This window comes from Carex rostrata, chromosome 6 (genome assembly GCF_964058835.1).
Source record: "Carex rostrata chromosome 6, lpCarRost1.2, whole genome shotgun sequence".
NCBI classification, from domain to species: Eukaryota; Viridiplantae; Streptophyta; class Magnoliopsida; order Poales; family Cyperaceae; genus Carex; species Carex rostrata.
The window spans coordinates 12,842,402-12,868,449 of NC_135923.1; the positions used below are offsets into that span (position 1 = coordinate 12,842,402).

A 26,048-nucleotide genomic window follows, 5' to 3' on the forward strand; every position below is an offset into this window, starting at 1 on the left:
TGGGGAAAAAGCTTTCATGACTAAACACAAATCAAACACTATAAAACCCCTTCTAATTAATACATTTAACCACAACTCCACTGCCACAACACAATTAAAGCATTATCAGATATACTAATTAAGCACCAGAATGGCAACACTTGCAGCAATTTTTGTTATAGCTTTTGCTTTTGTCATGTCAATATCTGACATGGCAGCAGCCAAAGGACCGGTAGTGTACGTGTTTGGCGACTCTATGTCGGATGTGGGGAACAATAACTACCTGCTTCTGTCCATTGCCAAATCAAACTATCCTTGGTACGGGATCGATTACTACACTGGCTGGCCGACGGGAAGATTCAGCAACGGAAGAACTATAGGCGATATCATGTGTAAGTTAATTAACATCCAAATGTTTACAGTAATTTTCAGAATTTTTTTTTCCTAATTCTTGTCTAGAAAGCGACTGATTGATACCTATGTTGTATTTTGTAATGTAGCTGCTAAATTTGGAGTTCCCTCTCAGCCAGCTTACCTCTCTCTGTACATGACCGACAATGCGATACTTCAAGGTGTCAATTTTGCTTCTGGTGGTGCTGGCATTCTCAATGAAACTGGAATTTACTTTGTAAGAATTGTTATATTTTTTTATCTGAATTTGGTTGCAGTAGTTAATTTTCATGAATTTCTCAGAAAAAATAGGTACAAAAATGAAGTGGTCTTACTGATCTGCTTTTCTTTAATGTGCATTGCAGGTTCAATATCTCTCCTTTGATGCTCAAATAGATGCATATGAGAAAGTAAATGAGGGCGTCAAAGCGAAGATCGGAGATGCCGCTGCTGAGAAATTATCCAACGAAGCACTCTTCTTGATTGGACTCGGTATCCAAACTTGTTAATTTCCATTTATCTGTTTGTCAGAAAAATATTGACAGCACTCTCAAACTTAATTGTATTTCAAAATAGTTCTGTTGAGGCCATTCTTAATTAATTATTTTACCTTTTTCCTGGGTTTCGTTATGTAGGGAGCAACGACTATGTAAACAACTTCATGAGGCCTTTCATGGCAGATGGCATAGTCTACACTCATGATGAATTTGTAGTTCTCCTGACCACCACATTGAGCAAACAATTCAAGGCACTTTCTCTCCCATAATCATAATTTAATTCATATTTCATAACAAATTACAAAAAGACCTCCCAAATTAGATTCTAATAAATTATGTGTAATTTCTTCCTATCAGAGATTATACAGTCTTGGGGCTAGAAAAATCGTGTTCACCGGTCTCGCTCCAATGGGGTGCATCCCGTCCCAGAGGGTCTTGACAGGAACCGGCGAGTGCCTTACTCAATTGAATGAGTACGTGTTGGTGTTCAATGCAGCAGCAAAGAAAATGATCGATGAATTGAACGAGAAGCTCCCAGGTGCCCAATTGGTGTTTGCTGATACCTACTCTGTTGTCATGGACCTCATTGATAACCCTAAAAAATACGGTAATATATAAATACAATACAATCATCCATGTTTTTCTAGAAAATTTGAAAATTAATTATACTTGCAAAATTTCAACCAATTTTTTGATAACTGAACTAGGGTTCAAGAGTTCACACACATCATGTTGCAATGTGGACACAACCGTCGGGGGCCTCTGCCTCCCCAATGCACAAGTCTGTGCCAACCGAAAGGATTATGTGTTTTGGGACGCATACCACACCTCCGACGCAGCCAATCAGGTCATTGCTGACAAAATGTTTCCATATATCAAAGCTGTAGTTGAAGGTTTTGTTGACACCCCTTCAGCTCCTACTAATGCAACCGCTCCAGCCCCGGCACATCATAAGTGAATTTGAGAAGGGTTTTTGTTATGTGGGGTTTAGTTTTGATTACTGTTTTTTGTTGTTGAATATAGTACTATTTATACAAATTAATATATTGACGCGTGAGTAGCGTCGAGTTCTTTGAATTGATGAATGGTGTACAAGAAGAAGAAGGTTATATTAGGGTTCTTTTTTCATGTCTAGATTACAAGCGATCTTTGTTGTATCCAAGATGCATTTAATGAATTTCAGTCAGTTTAACGAGCTATATTTGCATCTTGCATCTGCTTCAGATCATCTTGATATAAACCCATTGTTTAGTCTCTGCTCACTGCCAAAGCTAATCAAGTAATTAACATGTAAAGGCTAACAAATTGACTTGGAATAATGATTAGTGTTATGTGCGAATTAATGATGGTTCATGTTGATTTGAATGGGAATTTATGTCAGCTGTTATACGAAAAGAAATAACTAACTTTCAACGAAACCTTGACAAAATTAATTATGTCATCAAGATTCCATTATATTCAAAAAAATGAAATAATAGGTGCTTGTTCTAGTTGTACTGCTCAAAAATTGTGTCCAAGCAGAACATTACCGGAAAAAAAGGTAAATAGTTTTGTAAAATTTAAGATATGTTTTGCTCCAGTAAAAGCAAAGTGTACTAAACTATGTTGCTAGTAAAAAAAAGAATATATGAAAACCATTTTTTTTTTTTTTTACAGCAATAACATGTGGCTTCAAAATTAGTTGAAAAAGTATTACGGGTGTGTTATTTATGGTATAGATAAGTATATCCAATTTGATGCAATTTGAATTTTTTTTGGCTACTAATCAAATGTTAATGGATAATAAATCCATTTCCAAATTGTACTAAAACTCAATATATTATCTGTCTGAAATCTAAATCATTATAATATATCTGCAATTTTTATTTTTGTTTTTTGATAATATCTAGCAGGTTGTCAAACAATTATATTGACAAAACAAGTTATTCTATATAAAAGGAAAAAAAAAATCTACACTTTTAATATTTCCCTGCCATCTCTGGTACAGCAAAATAATGAATTTTTTGTTTGGGTGCAAAAAAACTTACGATCTTGCTTGACAAGCAACTTTCATCTGTACAAGAGAATTATGGTGAATTTTGCACAGAAAAAGTTATCCGGAAAAATCATACTGGTCAATTCCCAAAAAATCTATGACTTAATTTTGTAAAATCATACTGGTCAATTCCAGAAAAAGTTATCCAAGGCATGCTTCAATGAATTGTAATTGTACTTAATTTTAACAAACATATATGATACAATAAGTACAAAATTCAAAGGGGCATGCCATGGGTAATTATGAATACTTTGTTATTGAAACAAAAGATAATTTTATTATGAGGAGGGATTGGATGACATCATTTTTTGGTAATATCGGATGACACTGTGCATTTTTAAAGTCCAAATAGTCGATCCAAACCGTTCAGCTTGATGGATATGTTAAAATGTGCTTGCAGATCAAATTTTATATTTTTCTGATTTTTTTTACTATTTATCAAGGTGGGTACAAAAATTCAACGGTCTGAATATAGCGATTTTGTTAAATACTTAATAAATAGTAAAAAAATTCAGAAAATGTAAAATTTGGTCTACAAGCACATTTTAACATATCCATCAAGTTGAACGGTTTGGATCGACTGTTTGAATTTTGAAAACTTAAAAAATGCACGATATCATTCGATATCACCAAAAAAGAGTGTCATCCGATCCCTCCTCTTTTATTATTTCAGTTTGACGTTTGTGGAAATAGGCCTTCGCTGGGAAATGAATACAACAAGTAACAAAATGTTCTTGGGAAAAAAAAGCACAAGTAGAGGGGCAAAAATACTAATGATTTATACGGATAAATGTTAAAGTTAACAAAATTTTGGTCATTTTGTTATTTCTTGGGCAAAAAAAAAAAGAAAAAAAAGATGCTTAACAAAAAGTGAGAGAAATCGCCATAGGCATTCTTTGTTTTTGTTTTTCTATTTCTTTGTCAAAGTTCAAATTTCTGGCTAAAATCTAACCTGAAGCTTTGATAAACCCTTGAGACAATTAAACCATTCCTTGAGATTGCTAAAAAAATTAGGCAAAGGAAATTAACAAATTTTCCTAACTAATCATCAAACAAGAAAGAAAAGAAAAGAAAAAACAATTTTTCCTAACAACAACACCAACCCCTTCTATTGACACTTCCCCACTGAATTAACTGACACAATCTTCCCTCTCTTTTCTTGTAAGAATCAAGCCACCTCACCTCAACCCAAACTTACAGCAAAGAGAATGACTTCATACATGTATCTATCATACACTATAAATCTCTCACAAATCATGCATTTAGATCATAACCAAGTGCATTACCTATCAAAAAAGAAAACAAAAACCTATTATAGTAATGGCTGCTATTCTAGCAATCCATACCATTGCCTTTGCTTACCTGGTTTCAGTTGCCAGTTCAGCTGTCGCGCCGGGGCCGGTGACGTATATATTTGGTGATTCTATGGCAGATGTAGGAAATAACAATTTCTTCCCTCAGTCCCTTGCAAAGGCAAACTATCCATGGTATGGGATTGACTACTCCACCAAACAACCTACTGGGAGATTTACAAATGGAAGAACCATTGGAGATGTCATGTGTAAGTTTCAACTGGAGATCATAAGTTAATGCGAATATTTTTGGCTAATTAAGTCCATTCCCCTGTTATTTTTCCAATTGTAAAGATTACAATTTATGACTTGACTCCGGCCAAATGTGCAAATAGATATACACCAAAGTTGATTAGTACTTCTTTTAACCTATGATTTTTTGAAAATTACACTCTAGATTACATTGATCTATTGTACACTTAATTAAAGTTTGGATTAATTAAACTAATACTTGATTTCACTTCAATTTAGCTTCTAGGTTCGGAGTTCCTCCACCACCGGCTTATCTATCTTTGTCGATGAATGATGATGCAATTTTGAAAGGCATTAACTTCGCCTCTGGTGGGGCTGGCATTCTCAATGAGACAGGAAGCTACTTTGTATGCACCAATCTTATTTTTTCAACTACTCTTAAACAAATGTCATGATTTAAATTAATTCACTTGCACAGGTTTTGTAAATTGATCATAATTTGTTAATATGATAAAATAATGCAATGCAGGTTCAGTATCTCTCATTTGATGCTCAGATAAGTTACTTTGAGAAGACCAAAGAAGTAATAAAGCTAAGGATTGGAGAGGCAGAGGCTGAGAAATTGTGCAACAATGCACTCTACTTGATTGGCCTTGGTATGGAAGTGTCAATTAAGCTCCTTATAACTACATCCTTTTCTTCTTTTAAAAAATTCCATCTCCTTTTTAAAATGAAATCTGATAGATATTTTTATTTTTTTATGTTTAAAGGAAGCAACGATTATATAAATAACTTCTTGCAACCATTCATGGCTGACGGACAGGCTTACACTCACGACGAGTTCATCACGCTCCTCAATGCTACATTAAACAGCCAACTCATGGTTATTGAACTCAATTTTTTGTTATCCTTTTAATTAGTACTTGAACTTGTACTTAAAATATCCAGTACCAGAATATCAACAAAAAAAAAAGCATCACAATCTTCTGAAACATCAATTATTAAAATTATTTTTTATGCTAAATTAATTTGTTTTTCTTAATCATGGTAACAGAGGTTATATGGTCTTGGAGCAAGGAAGGTAGTGTTTAATGGAATTGGTCCCTTGGGTTGCATCCCTTCACAGAGAGTTAAATCAAGCAATGGACAATGCCTCCACCGTGTAAATCAGTATGTGAAGGAATTCAATGCACAAGTGACCAAGCTGCTCGTGGCTTTAAATGCCGCGCTACCCGGTGCACAGATGGTTCTCGCTGATTCGTATCCGGTTGTCATGGAACTAATTGACCACCCTGAAAAATATGGTAATTCTTAAAATATTCGAAAGAGATTGAAATAAAAATTTATTTTATGTACATTTTTAAAAAAATTATTTAACTTGAAGGGTTTAAGATCTCTACCACGTCGTGCTGTAATGTTGACTCGACCGTTGGTGGCATGTGCCTGCCCAACTCCCAACTCTGTGCCAATCGCCGGGATTACGTCTTCTGGGACGCTTACCACACATCAGATGCTGCCAATGAGATCATCGCCAACAAAATGTTTGCTGATCTCAGTGCACTGACAGGCGGTTCTGCTGCACCGGCTCCAGCCCCTGGCCCAGCGTCTTCGCCATAGCTTCGTGCTGCACCTGTACCAGCATATTTTTGATTGGATGATTAATGAAGAAAAACAACAACAAGAAAAAAAAAGTTTGGTTTGTGGTTAATTTTGTTCTGTTTGAGGTTGTTGTGGATTTTGTTTGGGTCAGATTGATGTTACTGGTACAGATCCAGAAAATGAACTGTGTGATATATACCTAGGGTTTTTGTAAAAAGAAAAATTGTAGTTCGATTTTAAATTCAATGATTTATGTATTTTAGTTCCAGCTTCTTGCACCATTTCCTATGGATTTTACCAAGAAATATCTCAATTCACATCACCTAACCCAGCTCTCCTCAGCATTAAATAAGGTACCAAAGCCTTGGATCGGAAGGAAAAAGGTACCAGAGACACTTTCTCATCGCTGGCTTGGCAGCAGCTCCCTTTTTCTAATATTATTAGTATGAATTATATATTAGTTTGGCGATGCGAATCATGCTTTATTTTATGGAGTAAAACTACGCAATGATCTTTATGAGCATAAAGCATATTAATTAGTCCATGATTACTCTTTTTGAAAGAGTATAAATTTGAACTGCAAATCATATATACCAGAATATATTGAAAATGGAGCATGACCTAACTATAACTTTATTATAGCTATCATAAAATCGTAATAAAAAAAGAAATTGTTGTGTATATTGCTAATTCGAATTTGATAGGTATCTTCACTAACAAACAGAGATGAAAGTGAAACAAAAGCTTTCATTTTATGAAAACTTTCAAAAATTTAAAGAGTTCGGTGACAACTGATTTGAAATTAACGCATCGGATCCACGTAGAACTTTGCAAAAGAAGTTGGAGATACTCTACTTTTGCGAATCCGTATCGGGTACGTGAGGTGCAAGTGATAAATCTGGACCGTTCTTTTTACTTAGCACGAATCTCAAAGCAGACCCCTACAGTTTTCACAAGCACCGGATCAAATTGGACTCAGCTGAAATTAATCTGGACCGTCCATTTTTTTAGATCGTACCTCAGGTACCTGAGAGACGGACTCAGTTTCCCCACTAAATTAACGGTGTCAAAATTCTTTTGCTAATATACCCTCCAGAAATCTGAATAATTCGACTATACATACATTCTTACTGGGTTTGTGCCTTGTAGGGGTGAGTTCGTAAATTTTATGGTTAAACCTTTCCCAATACAATGTAACGAGCGAGCGAACCAAAGAAAGAGAGGGAGAAAGTGACAGAGAGAGAGATGGAGCAGAACCAGGGAGCTCAGAGGCCGCTCCAGGAACATCCTTCCAAACCCGCCATTACCGACCTCTTCGATCTCTACCTCGGGGTAGTCCCTCCTTGCTCTTTCCCTGTCCGACACTCGCCCGCTCACCTCTTCTTTCTTCTTAGCTAAACTTGTTTTCTAATTCTGTTGTTGCAGAGAAATTCGCGTCAGAGACCAGATGATCCCGGCCGTGAAACCTCGTAAGTCAATTAGTTCCTCTCTCTCTCTCCTTCGACTTTGTCTTTGTGTATTATTTAACCTCATTAATGCGTGATCAATGACCAGTGTAATCAACTAGACTTTACTGAAGTGCTACTAATCTATCTAACAAACATTGTTTCTTTTGGTACAAAAACTTTTTTCTGGGAAAACTTTCCTTTTCTCTTTTGGGCGAAATATTGAATTCCCTATTTCTGATAAATTGGTTAATCATTAACTAATCATCTGAAATTTTTCAGGAATAAGCTGCAAAAAAGGGTTACGGCTCCTTTTAGAGACCTTCCACCTCGAGATGAACAGTTCATCATTGATTTTGACCAGCTGCGAGCTCAATTTCCAGTTTAGTGCCCCCCGTTTGTTGCTTTTCTGATTTTTTCCTCCTGTTTTCAAATTGACTGCCTGAATGCTGGCTGATTTATGATACTCCAAGGTGTGGTTTCATTCTTAAAATGATCCTTACCTTGTTCTTCACCAAAAAAAATGGTACTTTTAAATCCAAAGATTTAGCTTGCATCTTTCCTTTTCAGGACCAGGAGCAAGTTCAATCGATCACTGAATCGATTCTTATCTCACTTATAATCAAGTGTAGCAGCCATGCGCCGCAATCAGAATTCCTTTTGTTTGCCACAAAGAGTCTTTGTGGCGTTGGCTACCTCAAATGGGACTCGCTTCTCCCTTCTCTTCTATCCTCGGTCTCAAATACGGATTCCCAGGCCAGCTCATCGGCAGGACCCACATCATCGACAGCGCCAACACTGACCGCATCTCACTTTCATGTTTCAGACCCAACCTCACCTCTCTCAGCAATAAATCAGATCGGATCGCCAACTCAGTCTTTGACCATGGACCAATCAACTGTCATGCATGCTTCTCCAGCCAAACCCACTGACATAGTTGGTACAAGTAATGGTACAGCTACTGGTACTGGAACTGTTACGCCTATGGTTAGCCAACCTTGCCTTGGCTCACTGCGGCAGCTATGTTGTAAAATCATCTTATCCGCACTTGAGACTAACCTTAAACCATTAACCCATGGTGTTATATTTCAACACATGATCGACTGGTTAGTCAACTGGAACCAGAGGCCGTCAGGACTGGAGGAAACCATTGACAGCCTCAGGTCATGGGGACTGGACACTCCATTGGATGAGTGGATGCATCTCTGCCTCGATGTTGTTTGGATCTTGGTCGATGAAGATAAATGCTGGGTTCCCTTCTATGAGCTCTTAAGGTGTAGTTTACAATACATGGAGAATATACCAAATGATGAGGCAATGTTTAGCATTATTATGGAAATACATAGGAGGAGGGACATGGTGGCAATGCACATGCAAATGCTGGACCAGCACTTGCACTGCCCCACCTTTGCTACACACCGTTTCTTGTCTCAGTCATACCCCAGTATACCTGGCGAGCCAATTGCTAACCTGAGATACTCACCCATTACTTATCCCAGTGTGTTAGGAGAGCCACTGCATGGAGAGGTAAGCATTCTATTTACTACTTTATTACTACTTATCTTTATTTTATGATTGTGATTGGGTTTCATTTCTAGCCTACCCCAACTTGTTTGGGACTAAAGGCTTGTTGTTGTTGTTGTTGTATTACTTGATTAAGAGAATGGATTCAACCAACAAAATTTCACCAACAGTTAATTCTGTCCAATTAATATTTCTGCACTGGAGGTAGAATTGCAAAATACTTCTAATAGTTCTTTACTCTCCTCCATTATTGTACAGTATATATATACATGAACTGTCTTCATTTTCTTTCAACCAAAGCTTCCTAGTTGGTCAAATAACACATGAGAAACAAACTGAAATTTTCAAATAGAAGGTTTACTACAAACATCAGGTCTAATATCAAAGCCAATGTAATTTTATAAATAGTTTTGTGGAGATAACGATATTCTATTTTAAATAGGATCTCGCAAACTCTATTCCGAAAGGAAGTTTGGATTGGGAAAGGGCCATGCGTTGCTTGAGGCACGCTCTTTGTGCAACACCATCGCCTGATTGGTGGAGGCGTGTGCTTCTTGTTGCACCTTGTTACAAACCAGCTGCACAACAGCATGTATCTACGCCTGGTGCTGTGTTCTCCCCGGATATGATTGGCGAGGCTGTTGCTGACAGAACCTTCGAACTTCTTAAGATTACCAACACAGGTACTTTCAATGTTGTTTCTTTGTACTGTTTCTCAAATTTGCTTTTTGATAGGGAGGGTAACAAATGATGGAGAAGGACAAAAGCGAGGGCATTGTATTATGATCCACCATTTTTATAATCCTTTTTGTTTGTTAATATAGGGTTATGATGCATTACAAATGTTAATAATAAGCCATAGTAGAGACTTATTTTTTTCAAAAAAATCACACACTTCCACTACACTAAGTTGGCAGCAGGGGTGGACCCACCTTGAGTCAGAGAGGGGCAACTGCCCCCCTCTGGATTTTGAAATTCAATGGAAAAATACGGGTTCGGTACCACTTTGCCCCTCCTTGGAAATTCTTTTGCCCCTCTCTGGAACTGAAAATCTCGCTAGACCAGTTTGAAAGCATTGTTAATGAAAAATTGTGTTGTTTTTATATAAATTTTATAGAAATTTAAGGGTCCGAACCAACTTTGTTGTTTTTTAATATGTAAAATGATATTATTTTGTTGTTTTTATTATGTAATAATAATAATATGTTATTTATATTGTTTTTTTATTATGTTGATTGTTTTTTTTATCTAGTATCCGATAGTTAATGGGTTGAACCCTATAAGCTATTTGAATCTGATTCCTGCCCCTCCCTAGCATAAATCCTGCGTCTGCCCATGGTTGGCGGTGCTAACTAGCCATGAAATATCAAAGTTCTGAATAAACAAGCCTGTAATCCTGGTGTCTACCCAATGCAGATGCACAGTTCTGGCAGGACTGGCTTGCGTTTGGAGACATATTTTTCTTTCTCATGAAGATTGGGTGCATCGATTTTTTTGATTTTGTGGACAAGCTGGCCTCTCGGGTGAGGGGTGACCCGCAGGTTCTTCGGAGCAACCATGTCACCTGGTTGCTTTGCCAGATCATACACATCGAGATTGTGATGAACACTTTAAGTTCAGATCCTCGCAAGGTTGATTTTTTGCATAACTTTATTTAGTTTTTTTTGCTTAAGTTTATGTGTTTATGATTTCTTCCTTTTTTCTTCTTACAATATTGTATGATCAGACACATCCTTAAAGTGACTGAGTTATAACAATTGTTATAGCGTAATTCTTAAAGGTTGCAGGTTACTTCTGTTCTTATTAGCTTAGCCTTTGTGATGGTTAATCCTAGGTTATCTTTCACCTTTTATAATGCTACGAACAATCTCAAAGTTGTCATTTATATAAAAATTACCATGCTTAATGTTTAGAACTAAGATTACCTTTTACTTTTCTGAGATTGACCGTTCAGCGTTTGATAGCAATTCAGTATTATGATTACACTTCTCAGCCTCCTTTTCAAATAAAACTAATTCTATAACCTTGTTCCTTATCTTGTAGATTGAGACAACAAAAAAGATCATTTCATTTCATAAAGAGGAGAAAGGTCTAGACTCGGCTCAAGGCGTACTTCTAGACTTTATCAGTAGCAGCCAAACCTTACGCATTTGGTCTTTCAACACCTCTTTTAGGGAACTTCTTAATACTGACCAACTTCAAAAGGGAAGGCAGATATTTGATGAATGGTGGAAACAATTGAACAAAGGTAAAACTGATGTCAAAAGCATCAACATTATCACTTCAATTCTGTTTTGATGGAAGAATTTCCTGTATTGGTCCTGTCACCTAACAAATATCCCGTACAGCCCTCAAAAGGAGGGTTTATTCACACATGACTGCAAAAAGACCTTTCTGTTGTTTTCGAGACATGGTCAGCATCTGACAGACCTCAAAATTACTTTATTTTTTATTTTATTTTTCCTATTTGGCCTTCAAACATATAACATCTGATATTAAACTTTCTAATTGATATGCAACACATTACCAGAGTGTTACAAACTTAGATTAAACACTTCTGTTTCAAATCATTATTAACTTAATGTGGTATATTGTAGAGAGAATTGATTTCGCAAACCTGGACGAGCGAACAATGGGAATGTTCTGGGTTCTGTCATTTACCATGGCTCCGCCGGCAGTTGAGGCTGTGATGAATTGGTTCACCTCAACTGGTGTGACTGATCTGCTACAGGTTCCCAACATGCACACCAATGAGCAAATCACCATAATGCGCGAAACCTTCCCACTCTCTATGACGTTTCTCTCTGGCCTGTCTTTCAACATGTGTTTGAAGCTTGCATACCAGCTCGAAGAAACCATTTTTCTTGGCCAGGTATTGCATGTTCATTCTGTAGGGTTTCGATTTTTGGCGGTACATACTGGTACCGGTTCCAGTTCAAATCATAGCAGCATATGAACCCTCAATAAGCAGAATGGAAGAATTAAAGGGAAAATAACGATATTAACAGATTATTCCAGTACTGAACTCAATCGTACAATGCAAATATCTGACAGATTGTGATCTTGACAATTTTCGTTCTCTGAAAATTGCTGTTCAAGATTTAATGCACCTAAAAAGTATTTTTGTCTATGTTGTGAGTTGTGACAAGGTGATGTTGGATTAAAGTTCAAAGCAAGTGCTATACTGGTACCTTCATTGGGGACAAATTACTTTTGATCTTTTTTTATTTTTCAATATACCATGACAGAAGACTTTTTATCCTTCATTATTCTATAATCTGTTGTTCTGATATTTTTCTTTTGTGTTGTAGGCCGTACCTAGCATTGCTGTGGTTGAGACATATGTTAGACTCCTTCTCATTGCACCCCATTCCTTATTTCGACCGCACTTTACGGTATTTCCTGGACAAGTTTTACAACCATTTTTCAATTCCCTTGTATTCTTGATATTTTGACTGTTTGACTATGTAAATATTTGTGGTTATTTAATTATACATTTTTCTGTTTTGGGCAGAATCTTACTCAAAGATCTCCCTCCATTCTGAGCAAATCTGGCGTCTCACTGCTTCTCCTCGAGATACTAAATTATAGATTACTACCATTATACAGGTTTGTCGCAAGTCTTGTTGCCTCATTTCAAATCGTTTTGTCATGAAAGAGCTTAGAATTAGAGTCACATGCAGTTTTTTTATTTTCTTATATGGTTTAAAGGCTTACACCTATATTAATACAAAGAATTTTCAATTTTAGTACAGAAAATAACCTAGTTTTTCCATTTCATATTTGCTTTCTTCCTTGGCATAATTGAATTAAATATTTTTCCAGGTACCATGGAAAGAGCAAGGCCTTGATGTATGATGTCACCAAGATAATTTCCATGATAAAGGGGAAACGTGGGGAGCATCGGTTGCTCAGACTGGCTGAGAACTTGTGCATGAACTTGATACTCTCCCTAAGAGACTTCTTTCTGGTTAAGAAAGAATTGAAGGTGCCCTATGAGTAACTTCTGGATTTTCTTTCCTTTGTTTTTTGAGTGAGTCTATGGTACTATGCATATTACGATTTGTTACCGTGCTACGGCTCTATATTTGAGTTTTCAAATCCTAACGGTCGATCCGAACCGTTCATCTTGTTCTCCATATTAATATGTGTTTGGAGACCAAATTTTACATTTTTTGAAAAATTTTTACTATTTTTTTAGATTTATTGAAAATCACTGTTTTTTATTTTTTTTAGATTTATTGAAAATCACTGTTTTTTGATGGTCCAGAATTTTCAGATCAAGTGATTTTCTAAATATCTAAAAAAATAGTAAAATTTTTTCAAAAAATGTAAAATTTGGTCTCCAAACACATATTAATATGGAGAACAAGATGAACGGTTCGGATCGACCGTTAGGATTTGAAAACTCGAATATAGAGTTGTAGCACGGTAACAACCCGTGATATGCATAGTACCATAGACTCACTCTTGTTTTTTCAAAATTTTCAAAATGTTTTATTTTGTATTCTAAAAAGAACCTCATAAAGTATCTTATATGCACCCTCCAAATAAGATATATTCTAGGAATATTAAAATATCCCGAATCCCTACTCCTGATTGTCTGCTTGAAAATTTATTTGGACATTCTATTTAGAGATATAGGGGGAGGGTTACCAGGTATATTTTCCCTTGGTAGAGTGTATTTACATGAAATGATTCCTTCAAGTCTAAAATGACGCATGTCAATTGGATTCCATTTCCAGGGTCCAACTGAATTTACAGAAACACTTAACAGGATAACAATAATAAGCCTTGCAATTACCATTAAAACACGAGGGATTGCTGAAGTGGAGCACATGCTTTACCTTCAACCTTTGCTTGAGCAAATCATGTCGACAAGCCAGCACACATGGTCTGAGAAAACTATGCTGTACTTCCCTCCTGTGATTCGTGAGTTTTTGAAAGGGAGGATGGATAAGAGGGTTCAAGCTATCCAAGCTTGGCAACAGGTAACATTTTATGGTGGTTAATGATACCTTTGTGCTATACTTATTCTTGATTTATTTTGAGCGTTCCTACTTGGAGAAGTGTTATAGGTGCCCATGTGGATTTACTTTGTGCTATTGTTTCCATGGAATTTTCTTGTATTAAAGTATATCTACTGATTACTGGCCATGCCATTATGATATGTACCTGCTAGAATCCTTGGTCAAAACTCAAAAGTCAAAAGCAAGGGTTAAGCACATTGCAAATCCATTCTTGTTCTTGATGCTGATGCTGAACCAATACCTCTGCATGTTTATTCCATTCATTATTAAAGCACCTTTTGCTTGTTGTTAGACACAGCCAAAGAAAAATCCAACATTAGCTTGTTCCTTCTGTCTCCGAATGATTGGGTCCAGTACTTCAGAAAACAACAACAACAAAGCCTTTAGTCCCAAACAAGTTGGGGCAGGTCCAGTACTTCAGACAGTATATTAAAAATTCAGGATACTTTTTCCTCAGAAGATGTGCAATTTTTCAGGTCGAAGCAACTGTAATTAATCAGTGTACTCAGCTTCTCCTTCCATCAGCCGATCCCACCTATGTCGCAACCTATCTGAACCACAGCTTCGCTCAACACCGACAGCACCTCTGTGCTGGTGCTTGGGTGCTTATAAGTGGTCATCCTGATAGCATCAACAGTGTAAATCTGGTATGTCATTTCACCTCTTATTATCTTTATGTCTGGTATTGGTCTGATAAGACTTTAAATACAGGGACGGGTTTTAAGAGAGTTCTCACCAGAGGAAGTAACCTCTAATATCTACAATATGGTGGATATTCTTCTCCATCAAATCCAGGTTCAGCAACATGGGCATTCTGCACAGGTTTGTACATTGAACTTTTTGTCAGTTTGACTGTGCTGAGCATGTTTAGTACATTCATTTATTGTCATCATTTTTAATGTTATTAGTATTACTTCTAGTATTATTGCTGTTGTTATTATTTATTATTATTATTATTTACCAGGATCTTCTGGCAAAGGCAGTCAGCAATCTTTCCTTTTTCATCTGGAATCATGAGTTGCTTCCACTGGACATTCTCCTACTTGCTCTGATTGACAGGGATGATGATCCCTATGCCCTTCGCATAGTGGTATGGTTTTTTAATTTTCTTACAAGTAGTCTATGAATGAAATTTTGGTTCAAAATATTTAAGGATACAAACTCAGTTGATGCATTGTTGAATAACAGATAAGTCTGTTGGAGAGGCCCGAGCTTCAACAAAGGGTCAAGATGTTTTACTCCAATAGGTCTCCTGAGCATTGGATGAACAATCAACTACCAAAGAGAGTTGAGCTTCAGAAAGCCCTTGGGAATCATCTCTCTTTTAAGGACCGGTATGAAAAGTCATTCTCCAATTTGTCAATTTTTTGTATATTTATTTTATATTTTGTACATATTTTTATGTGTATCACCTACATAATTACTTGTGTATCCTTGTGCTTTTTCATGTGCAAGTGCAGTAGTCCACCGTTTTTTGATGATATTGCGGCTCGTATTTTACCGGTTATCCCACTAATTGTTTACCGGCTTATAGAGAATGATTTGACTGACATAGCTGAGCGGGTGCTTGCTTTTTACTCTTCATGCCTTGCTTTCCACCCTCTCAAGTTTACCTTTGTCAGAGACATCCTTGCCTATTTCTACGGCCACCTTCCGAGCAAGCTGATTCTTCGTATACTCAAAGTCCTTGGGGGCTCCTCCAAGGTACTTCCTTTCATCTTTCAAATTAAGAATATTTTTCTTTACGTATTTTCCAAACTTGACTGCGTTCTTCCACTTTGCAATACCATAAAGAAAGTAAATGACATGCTTTTATTTCTTAATTAATACATGTATGCTTGAAGTGAGTTTTTCATATGTCAGATCCCTTTCTCGGAATCATTTATACAGCTCGTAACCTCACAAAGCCCCGTCACACCTCCTCAAGACTACTATGCAAACCTTCTTCTAGGTTTGGTCGTCAATGTTATACCTGCTCTAAGCACCAAGTCGAGATCTGAGTCGGCCGAATCCTCAACCCGCAGTAATGTCAAGCCTCAGGCACCACCTCAACCGGGCTCAATAAACACCTCAGACACCCAGAAGGCATTCTATCAGAACCAAGACCCGGGGTCGTACACTCAGCTCGTCTTAGAAACAGCTGCAATAGAAATCCTCTCACTTGCTGCGTCACCAGCTCAGATTGTTTCCTCTCTGGTTCAGATCGTAGTCCACATCCAATCATCACTGATACCAAATTCTCCAGCGGCAGGTGTCGCTGAGCAGATAGGGGGTGGAGTTGGCAGTGGAATCAATTTGGCTGGGTTCGTTTCCAAAAGTGGGTACTCGAGCCAGCAGCTGTCGTGCTTGATGATCCAGGCATGCGGTTTGTTGTTGGCTCAGCTGCCGCAGGAGTTCCACATGCAGCTCTACTCAGAGGCAGCACGTGTGATAAAGGAATGCTGGTGGCTTGCTGACGGCAGCCGCCCACTTAAGGATCTGGATTCTGCGGTGGGGTATGCACTGCTGGACCCCACTTGGGCTTCTCAGGACAATACTTCCACTTCCGTAGGTATAGTGCTCTTTTCCTTTCTTTTTCTCAATTGGATTGATTTGAGACCCAAATGACATGAGCCTGCAGCTGTTGTCTGAATGTAATGCAGGGAACATAATAGCACTGCTGCATGCTTTCTACATCAACCTCCCACAAGAGTGGCTTGAGACGTCGCATACTGTTGTCAAATACTTGCGTCCAGTAACTTCTGTGGCAATGCTGAGGATCGCTTTTCGTATCTTGGGCCCGTTGCTCCCTCGGTTGGCCTTTGCCCGTCCCTTGTTTATGAAGGTACCCATTTGACTTGTGACCTCTGTGTGCGAACTGATGATTATCAATTTAAACTTGAGCACATAAGCAAAGAGAAACAAAAGTAACATGAACTATAATAAGACATTTTATTCAATTTTTCTGTTTCAAATTTCACGGCTTAATTAGTACTGCAAATTGACATAAAAAAGACCAAAAGGAAGATGAAAAAGAACAAGATATATTGTCCAACTAGTATGCAATCTAGGTAGGTTATTATGCCATGCAATATACTCCTGTACCGGTGTGCTCAATCAGTTCCAGTGGGCTTAACGTGTTGATGGTTGACCAAGAACTCTAGCCTATTCCAGTACTAGTAGTGGTATGCTATCTTTATTATTGACTAGGTTATCATTTCTGTATGGGGGACTATTTGTAGACTTTAGCTCTACTATTTAATGCACTGGGCGATGTGTTTGGGAAGAACTCACAACCATCGTCCCCCACTGAGGCTTCAGAGATAACTGACATCATTGATTTTCTGTAAGTTGCTCATTACAGATCTAACCCTTACAAATATTGCAAAGAGAAAATCCAAACCATACTAGAGAATTGCAGAAATACCCTTCCATTGTCATTGTTTACAAAATTTCCTTGTTAATGGAAACTTTTATATCATTGTTGTCCTATTTTTAATTTTAATTTTTATGCCATTAGTACTAAGTACTAACAAAGTGAAAGGGAGGGTACTAAATAAATTCAAGGGTCAAATGAAATGGTGAATATATCCTTTGTTATAATATATCTACTCCCTGACCATTGAGTAGAACTAGGGTGTTCTCAAACTCCAAAAACTATCGGATTGACTTCAAACGACGAATCCAAACCGGTTTCAATTGATCTACTTCCCAAGTGATGCATTTACATATAAAATTTATAAATTTTTGAATTAATTCAATATAAAGTCAAGTGGTAAAAGAACGAGGAAAAATTATAAAATTTGACCGCTTTAATTTATACTAAATTAATTCGAAAAAATTATAAAATTTGCATGTAAATGCATCACTCTCGTGAAGTAGATCAGTTTCAACAGTTCGGTCGTTATTTGAAGTCAGTCTGGCAGGCTTTGAAGTTAAGCTCACCAAGCCCCTTTACATGTAAATGCATCACTCGTGAAGTAGTTCTACTCCCTAACCATTCAATTTTTTTTTTTAATCTTCAATAAGAAAAGCAAATAAAGATTGACAGTATAAGTTGAAAAGAGGCATTTTCTTAGGATCCAATTTCTACTTTCTTGACTTTTTCTGGATTGTTCTGTAATTGCTGAGAAGGGAACTTTCATGAAATTATCCTGATAACTTGCGTACCAGTTTTACAATTATATTTCATCAAGAAGTTGCAAAACAAGTTAAATTCACTGAAACCTAAATCTGACTTTGTACTGATCTTCTGTGCTCAGGCACCATGCAGTCATGTATGAGGGACAAGGTGGGCCCGTGCAGAGCACCAGTAAACCTAAGCTAGAGAGCTTGACTCTCTGTAGCAAGGTCTTGGACATACTGAGGCCTGATGTAATGCACCTGCTGTCCCATCTGAGACCCGACCCCAATTCCTCTGTTTATGCATCCAACCATCCCAAAATAGTGCAAAATCCGACTTAAAAATAGGTGTGTTTTATGTATGAAGGTTGTTTTTATAAAACATAGTTTAGGGTCTTATCTGACAATCGGCTAGCATGTTAGTTTGTGTTGGGCAATATACCTATTGTAACAACTGTGTATTTATTAATTATTGGTCAAAATTACTTTGCTCGTTTCAGGCTGTTATAACTTTTTATTATTTTTGTTTTTCATCCTACACTGTGCCAACCTTAAAGACTAAGGTCATGGGTCGTAATAAGAGTATCAATCGGTCTCCGAAATTTTTATTAATACGAAATTATTTAAATAAATATCGACAATGGAGAACAGATTTGACTTTTTTGGAGAAATAGGGAAAACGTAATGGTTTATAACGGCTTGTGGACGTTATAGACTATCACAGCCAGGAACAACCTGTTTTTTCCAGGAATAGACCCTATTTTGGTAGGAATTGGCACTGTTTTGGTCAGGAATTGGCACTGTTTTGGCAAGAATTGGCACTGTTCCAAGCCGTGATAGTTTATAACATTCAGAGGACGTTATAAACTATCACGTTTTTTTCCTATATCTCGAAAAATCTTAATTCGTTCTCCATTATCGATATTTAATTAATTAATTTTCTATTAATAAAAATTTCGGAATCGTTCTCCCAGTTAATAATTAGACTTTAATTTAGTTTATTTCCAGTTTTCCAACTAAAGTAATGAAGTTATATAATAAGAAATTATTTTAAACACAGCTCACTTCACATCAGCTTTGAAGTTTTACTGAAAACGGCTGCAAAGAACTCCGATGTATATCAGAGCAAGGAAATAAATAGTCTTATTGGTATTTGAATTTAAAATTTAAAATTTTAATGCATAAAAGTTAGTCTAGTATAGAAACATTTATTTCCACTGAATTACATTTTTTTTTAATGTTCTTTCAATATAAAAAACTTATAATAAGCCTAGTTTTATATTATTATTTTTTTGTATTATCAGATGAGGGAAAAAATGATTGTATTTAATTGTTTTTTTTTGTAATTCTTTACTACTTTAATGTCATTTTTCATTCATTCTATAAAATAATCGAAGGTGAAAAATAAGGGGAAAAAAATGCCCCACAGCCAAATCTCCGAAATTTTTATTAATATTAAAAAAATATGATTTTTTTTAAATCTACCCAAACTGCAATTTTTTTTGCGGTTTCAAAATAAAAAAACCTCTTTAATTTTTTGCCGTTTCAATTTTTTTTTGTATTTTTCATATATTTTTAGTTAAATAGAAATATTTATAATTTATTTTTTGTATTGAAATATTAGAAATATTTTATATATTTCGTTGAAAATAGATGGAATACTATATAATTTGATTTATTAGAAAGACTGCTACAAATAACTCGGATCAACATTTTTCATGCTAGATTTTTTGCGGCTATAAGAAAAATTAATATATTTCTTTATATGTTATTGGAAAAAAAAAATACTTGGATTCTGAGTTATTGATCCCGGTTCAAAAGTCACTTCTAAGTATATATATAAAATATTGCCATCCTTCTAGTAAATTTAGTTTCTAAAAAGTTGTAACTATTTAAAAAAATAATAAAAAATTTAAGTTATTTATTTAATGATTGTTATTCAAAAAGAATTCTCAAAATAGATACAACTTTTTAGAAATTAAATGTAATAGAAGGATCACACTATTTCATGTATTACCTAGAAGTGACTTTTAAACTGGGTTAACTCATAATCCAAGCATTTTTATTTTTTTCCCAATAAAGAAATATATTAATTTTTCTTACAGCCGCAAAAAATCCAGCATGAAAAATGTTGATCTGAGTTATTTGTAGCAGTCTTTCTAATAAATCACATTATATAGTATTCTATCTATTTTCAACGAAATATATAAAATATTTCTAATATTTCAATACAAAAAAATAAATAAATTATAAATATTTCTATTTAACCAAAAAAAATGAAAAATACAAAAAAAAATTGATACTGCAAAAAATTATAGCGGTTTTTTTTTTCTCTTTTTTTTTGTGAAACCGTAAAAAAAATTTTGCAACTTGGAATTCTAAAACCGCAAAAAAATTTTGCGGTTTAAGTAGATTTTAAAAAAATGCAAAAACATGAATAGTTTATGAAATTTCATATGTTTTTTTGGATATTAATAAAAATTTCGGGCCAAATCTTGTGGATATGATAAAATGGTTTCGTAAATTTCTCATTTTGACCAACTATTATTTGAGACTTTTCTCAGTTGTGTTGAATGTCTCATAAGTCATAACTAAATCTTTTGCAATTCCCTTAACTTTTAGAGGAATGATTAATCTTGTGCTGATTAAAATCGCCTCTGGTTCATCCATCAACAGTCGTGAGTGAATTTTATATAAAAATGAACCTTTTAAAAAATTAAATATGATTCGTACTTCACTTAATATTCTGTACATAGTTTATACATGTGACCGTATTTTGTTGATGGAGGAGATTCAAATAATTGTCTCGAACTATGGTTAGCTAGCTTCTAACTTTTATGATAAAGTTGCATAATATCATGAAACCGTTAATCAAATCTACCGCACTATAATGAATATACATGCAGCGACGGATTTATGTATAGGTCAGGGTGCTAAATCACCCTATGATTTTAAAATTTTTAATTATGTATATTAAACTTTAATTAAACTTTTGAGTTTTTTGAACTTTTATATATCCTAGCACTCCTCATAAACTAACAAATGTTTGTTTGTAGTCTAGTGGTTTGAGTTCTAGTTGTTATGTGTGACGTCATGGTTTCAATTCCCACTAGCTATATTTTTTTTATCTTTTTCAGATATTACATTTTATAAATTAGCCCCTATTTAAATTGAGGAGGATTCAAATGCACCCAAATTTTTGTGCACCCAAATGCACCCTATCTTTTAAATCTTTTTTCTCCGTTTTCAAAGTCCGAATAGTCAATCCAAACCGTTAAATGCGATCTATATATTAAGATGTGCTTGGAGACCAAATTTTACATTTTTTTGAAATTTTTTTACTATTTATTAAGCCACTTTGAAAATCACTGATTTTTCATTTTATGGATCATTGGATCAGCGATTTTCAAAGTGGCTTAATAAATAGTAAAAAAATTTCAAAAAATGTAAAATTTGGTCTCCAAGCACATCTTAATATATAGATCACATTTAACGGTTTGGATTGACTATTCGGACTTTGAAAACGGAGAAAAAAATTTTAAAAGATAGGGTGCATTTGAACTCTCCTCATTTAAATTTTCTAGTTCCGCCTATGTATACATGGAGCGTAATCTAACTGAAACTTTATCATATCCTTTGAAACATAATAAAAAATAATCAAGAAGTTGTATTCGTAGTGCAAATTGCCATAAAAAAAAAAGATGAAATTTCAGATTTTTTTTAGTTGTTCTTTAAAATACAAAAACTTCACAGCTTCTGTGAAATCGTAAGAGGAACTCAAACTCTCGATCTTTGAATAACCACAGTTCTAAGAATTTTTCACTAACACGCTCTGCCAATTGGAATTAACCAAAATAGATAGTACCGGAGATAAATTTGGAGAGTGGACATGTAATATCGCATATTTTTATTAACAAAAAATTATCATTATTTGTTAAAGAGGAGGGTTCCAATGCCTCATGTTTTTCATACCTCATCATACCGCATATTTTATATCTTCGTTTTCAAAGTCTATATTATTGATCCGAACCGTTTAACATGATATCCATACTAATAGGGGTGTTCAAACGGTCAGCTCGATTGAAACCGAATTAAAATATACAAACCAAAGTTTTGATCGGTTTTCTAAACTAGAACTGAACCGACCGAATTAAACTTTCTAACCGAATTACAACCGAACCAAATAAACCGAATTAAATTTCGGTTTAATCAGTTAAACCGAAATTTGATAAAATCAAGAAAGAATTCCAAAGAAGAAATTTGAACCACTCATAAATATGATTTGACTTGAGCAACAAATTCAGAAAGAAATTCGAATCATGTAAATATCTGATGACCTTCTTCGTCTTTGCCTTGTATAAGCTGAAACCTAATGTACTCTTTGGATTTCGCAAATAAGACAAATCACACCTAAATTCATTCGCACAAATTAGTGCATTTGCACAAATAATACAAAAATCATAAAAATAAGAACAAAGAGAGTACATAGAAGGAAAAAAAAAAGACGAGCTTTTGAAAAAAAAAAAAAAACAGCTTGGAATCGGAGAGGAGGCAGTAAAAATTGTGCACGGATTCTTCTTCGTTTGAGTTTAGAAAAGGAGTTGGAGTGCTTTGATTAGGTGGATTCAAATCAGTTGAAATCCGAATACATTAACAGTATCTCTGAAATTTCTGGAATTCCGAATCCAACCGTCTAACTTTTTTTATACACGCATCTCGGAACAGATGGTTTTTCTGTGTACGCATCTCGAAATAGTTCAACGGTTGGATTAGGAATTCCAGAGATTTCAGGGTTACTGTTCATGTAGCTAGGATTTCAGCTGATTTGAATCCTGATTAGGTTTATTGAAGGCGGTGATAAGATGCAAGAAGAAAGAAAAGGGGAGAAAAGTGAAAGTTACTTGGGAAGTGTGAATTTAAAAATGAAACGAATCAAACACGGTGCGATTCTTCAGCGTTTTCATTAAATATTTGGTCGGTTCGGTTAACCAATTTTAGAAAAATTTAAACTGAACCAAACAACATAAACCGAATTCAATAAAAAAATAACCGAACCGATCCATTTAAACTGAAAAACCAAACCATTTAAATCAAACTTTTTCAGTTTGGTTTAAAACCAAATGAACCTAACCATTTGAACAACCCTACATACTAAAGTATGGTTAGAGATGAAATTTTATAATTTTTGAAATATTTTTACTATTTTTGAAGATGGGTAGAAAATCATTATTTTTTTAACGATAAAAAAATAATAATTTTGTACCTATCTTAAGAAATAGTAAAAAAAATTTCAAAAAATATAAAATTTCATCTCCATACATATTTTAGTATAAATATTATGTTAAGCAGTTGAGATCAACAGTTTGGACTTTGAAAACAAAGATATAAAGTATGAGGTATGAGAAACACGAGGCATTGGAACCCTCCTCTTTGTTAAAACACTATTTGATGTTTCAAGAAATAAAAAGCTAATATATAGTAAATTAAACAAAAACACATATTTTGAATCATGAAATACATTAAAAAAAATGGGAGGACTACTTGTGCAAATATCAAAATATTGAACCAGAAACATTTTTTCCATCCGAAGTTTCATTATTAAATTCATAAATAGAACACAATGACCCACAACAAAATATGAGAAGAATATCTTTACTCAATGAGTCGATATATATAGTATTAATTTTATTAATGACATTAGCCTGTTACAAATAAAATAAAATAAAAACACTTGTTTTATTGAAGAAAAATAAATAGATAGTCAATTGAACAAAGACACATATTTTGAATCATTAAATACAAGAAGAAGAAAATTGCGAGGACGACTTGTAACTACATCAAATTATTGAACTTAAAAACAATTTTTCTATCTTAAATTTTATTATAGTAAATTCAACGAAAATAAAATACAATGGTCCATTGCATATGAGAAGAAAAAAAACAATCCAATTGTTGATTCTTTATTTTATTTTTTTATTTTTTCTTCTCGTGTGCTAGATTTCGGCCATTGTATTCATCAAATAGACGCGGGGAAAGAACAAAATTATTTATTCAACAAGTCGATATACAAAATATTAATTTTATGAACTTTACTCCAATTATCACACATATAATTGCAATAAATTAAATATGCACGCTTATATTAGATGAATGATTATGATTTGGCCTTTTAATTTCTAGTGTATTAATATCATTATCATTTTACAAATAAAAATGTACTTATTTTATTATTATTAAATCATTACTCGATGTGTCAAGAATTAAAAAAACTAACAAATAGTAAATTGGATCTAAATACAAGAAACAAAATGTGAGGACAACTCATGAAAATATTAAAATATTGAACTAAAAACAATTTATCCTAATTTTTATTATAATAACTTCAGAAATATAATATGACGCACAAAGAAATAATTTTTATTAAATAGAAACAAATAGATTGATTTCAAAGTAACAAACAACTATCACTTTTGACTTCCAAAAAACACATTGTTTGGGTTATAATCAGAATTTAAATGATATTTATTATACCTTAATCAATCTATTTGTTTCTATTTAAAAAAAAAATCCAAAGAAACAAACAATTATTCATTGTTTTTTTTTTCTTCTCGCGGTAGACGGAGACGCGTGGAGAAAAAAAAATCTCTTTACTCAATGAATTGTTTGCATGCCTTATCAATAAAATTAATATTTTTTTTCAAAAAAAAACTATTAATTTTATTGATAAGACATGGAAATCTTAGATTAGTAACTTTACCTCAATGTTTTAAAAAAAAAAAATCGTCATGCTGTTAAATTACCTGATTTATCTTGAATCGTCAGATGGATATCGTACATCCAACGAACAAGTCGACCCCATAGACTTGACGAGGGCGTATCCTCTGAGATACCTCATATTTTGCGTGACCGACGAGTCCGGTGCCGGATAGAGCAGGGGCAGTATTACATGGGCTTTGAGATTGGTGCAGAACATATTTGAACGCCTGACATTTTTCATGAAGTCGCGCAAAAAATGAGATATCTCAGCGAATTCAGACTTTACCAAAAAAACTTGGTAGTTGTTCAACGAGTTCATATCCTCTGAGATCTCTAAACTTTTGCTTGACCGACGTGTACGGTGCCTATTCGGGGATAAAGCGGGGGCAGTACTACTTGACCGACGTGCTTGAAGATTCGTGCAGTCGTATATTTGAATGGTTGAGATTTTTCATAAAGCCACTCAAAGTTTGAGATATCTCAGAGGAAGCGAATTCGTTGTTCAACACTACAACTGTTTCCGAAAACAATCCGCCACAAATCAACGGTGTCAATATATTTTTGGTAGAATGCCCTCGGGAAATCTGAATAATTTGACTTTAACCCTCCATTACTGACTTGTAGGTAGGGCTGGGCAAAAAAAATCGAACTCGTAACTCGCTCATTTACAGCTCGTTTAACTTGGCTTATTTACAACTCGAGTTGGCCAACTCGTTTAATAAATGAGCTGAGTTCGAGTTGGCCCCAACTCGCTCATTTATAACTCGAGTTACATAAAGTTACATAGTATTGGTCACAATAAATCTCAAAATAATCAAACCCGAATCTCTAGACTGTTATTTGTACTTTGAGATTCGTGTAAAATATGTTTGAACTTGTATCGTAATACTATCACTGGTTAAACGAGTTACAAACGAGTTGTGAGCCAACTCGAGTTGATAACGAGCTGAGTTTGAACTTGTGTTGTAATACTATCACTGGTTAAATGAGTTACAAACGAGTTGTGAGCCAACTTGAGTTGATAACGAGCTGAGTTCGAGTTCAGTTGGATATCACAAGTCTAAAGATAACATTAATTAAGAAAATTGATTCTTAATAATTTATTTTATTCAAATATACACAAGGAAATATAGTTAGATTGCCTCAAT

The 26,048-nt window shown here is 34.8% G+C and overlaps 3 protein-coding genes across 7 annotated transcripts; all 3 read left to right on the forward strand.

Annotated features, from left to right (window-relative positions):
• The first annotated feature begins 70 nt into the window (after nt 1-70).
• LOC144555498 (GDSL esterase/lipase At5g37690-like) lies at nt 71-2,106 on the forward strand. Its single transcript, XM_078303853.1, has 6 exons — nt 71-371; nt 480-607; nt 735-861; nt 1,005-1,117; nt 1,224-1,473; nt 1,574-2,106. Exons 1-6 carry the CDS (start codon nt 131-133, stop codon nt 1,822-1,824), a joined length of 1,110 nt encoding a protein of 369 aa, XP_078159979.1. The 5' UTR covers nt 71-130; the 3' UTR covers nt 1,825-2,106.
• Nucleotides 2,107-4,141: 2,035 nt separating this feature from the next.
• Nucleotides 4,142-6,312, forward strand: LOC144555462 (GDSL esterase/lipase At5g37690-like). Its single transcript, XM_078303800.1, has 6 exons — nt 4,142-4,462; nt 4,725-4,852; nt 4,975-5,101; nt 5,216-5,328; nt 5,500-5,749; nt 5,830-6,312. The coding sequence occupies exons 1-6, from the start codon at nt 4,222-4,224 to the stop codon at nt 6,060-6,062; spliced, it is 1,092 nt and encodes a 363-aa protein (XP_078159926.1). The 5' UTR covers nt 4,142-4,221; the 3' UTR covers nt 6,063-6,312.
• Nucleotides 6,313-7,205: 893 nt separating this feature from the next.
• Nucleotides 7,206-18,638, forward strand: LOC144555505 (mediator of RNA polymerase II transcription subunit 23-like). Of its 5 annotated transcripts, none has more exons than XM_078303874.1 (21): nt 7,206-7,376; nt 7,470-7,513; nt 7,772-7,871; nt 8,060-9,016; nt 9,456-9,696; nt 10,430-10,644; nt 11,057-11,261; nt 11,611-11,885; nt 12,325-12,408; nt 12,528-12,622; nt 12,839-13,001; nt 13,759-14,004; nt 14,520-14,690; nt 14,755-14,865; nt 15,008-15,133; nt 15,232-15,377; nt 15,504-15,747; nt 15,907-16,594; nt 16,686-16,867; nt 17,265-17,368; nt 18,285-18,638. In XM_078303874.1, exons 1-21 carry the CDS (start codon nt 7,290-7,292, stop codon nt 18,484-18,486), a joined length of 4,686 nt encoding a protein of 1,561 aa, XP_078160000.1. In that variant the 5' UTR covers nt 7,206-7,289; the 3' UTR covers nt 18,487-18,638. The 5 variants fall into 5 exon arrangements, with proteins under 5 accessions (XP_078160000.1, XP_078159999.1, XP_078160002.1 ...); XM_078303873.1 differs by having other exon boundaries at nt 7,234-7,376; nt 15,005-15,133; XM_078303876.1 differs by having other exon boundaries at nt 7,256-7,376; nt 7,772-7,962; nt 15,005-15,133.
• Nucleotides 18,639-26,048: the final 7,410 nt, after the last annotated feature.

Excerpts from the sequence above, each read along its gene's own strand:
- LOC144555462 (XM_078303800.1), top strand. The coding sequence starts at position 4,222 with ATGGCTGCTATTCTAGCAATCCATACCATTGCCTTTGCTTACCTGGTT. Across the intron at positions 4,463-4,724 it reads AACCATTGGAGATGTCATGT|CTTCTAGGTTCGGAGTTCCT; the intron begins GTAAGTTTCAAC and ends ACTTCAATTTAG. Across the intron at positions 5,329-5,499 it reads CATTAAACAGCCAACTCATG|AGGTTATATGGTCTTGGAGC; the intron begins GTTATTGAACTC and ends TCATGGTAACAG.
- LOC144555505 (XM_078303873.1), top strand. The coding sequence starts at position 7,290 with ATGGAGCAGAACCAGGGAGCTCAGAGGCCGCTCCAGGAACATCCTTCC. Across the intron at positions 9,697-10,429 it reads TCTTAAGATTACCAACACAG|ATGCACAGTTCTGGCAGGAC; the intron begins GTACTTTCAATG and ends TACCCAATGCAG. Across the intron at positions 17,369-18,284 it reads ACTGACATCATTGATTTTCT|GCACCATGCAGTCATGTATG; the intron begins GTAAGTTGCTCA and ends TTCTGTGCTCAG.
- LOC144555498 (XM_078303853.1), top strand. The coding sequence starts at position 131 with ATGGCAACACTTGCAGCAATTTTTGTTATAGCTTTTGCTTTTGTCATG. Across the intron at positions 608-734 it reads ATGAAACTGGAATTTACTTT|GTTCAATATCTCTCCTTTGA; the intron begins GTAAGAATTGTT and ends TGTGCATTGCAG. Across the intron at positions 862-1,004 it reads ACTCTTCTTGATTGGACTCG|GGAGCAACGACTATGTAAAC; the intron begins GTATCCAAACTT and ends TTCGTTATGTAG.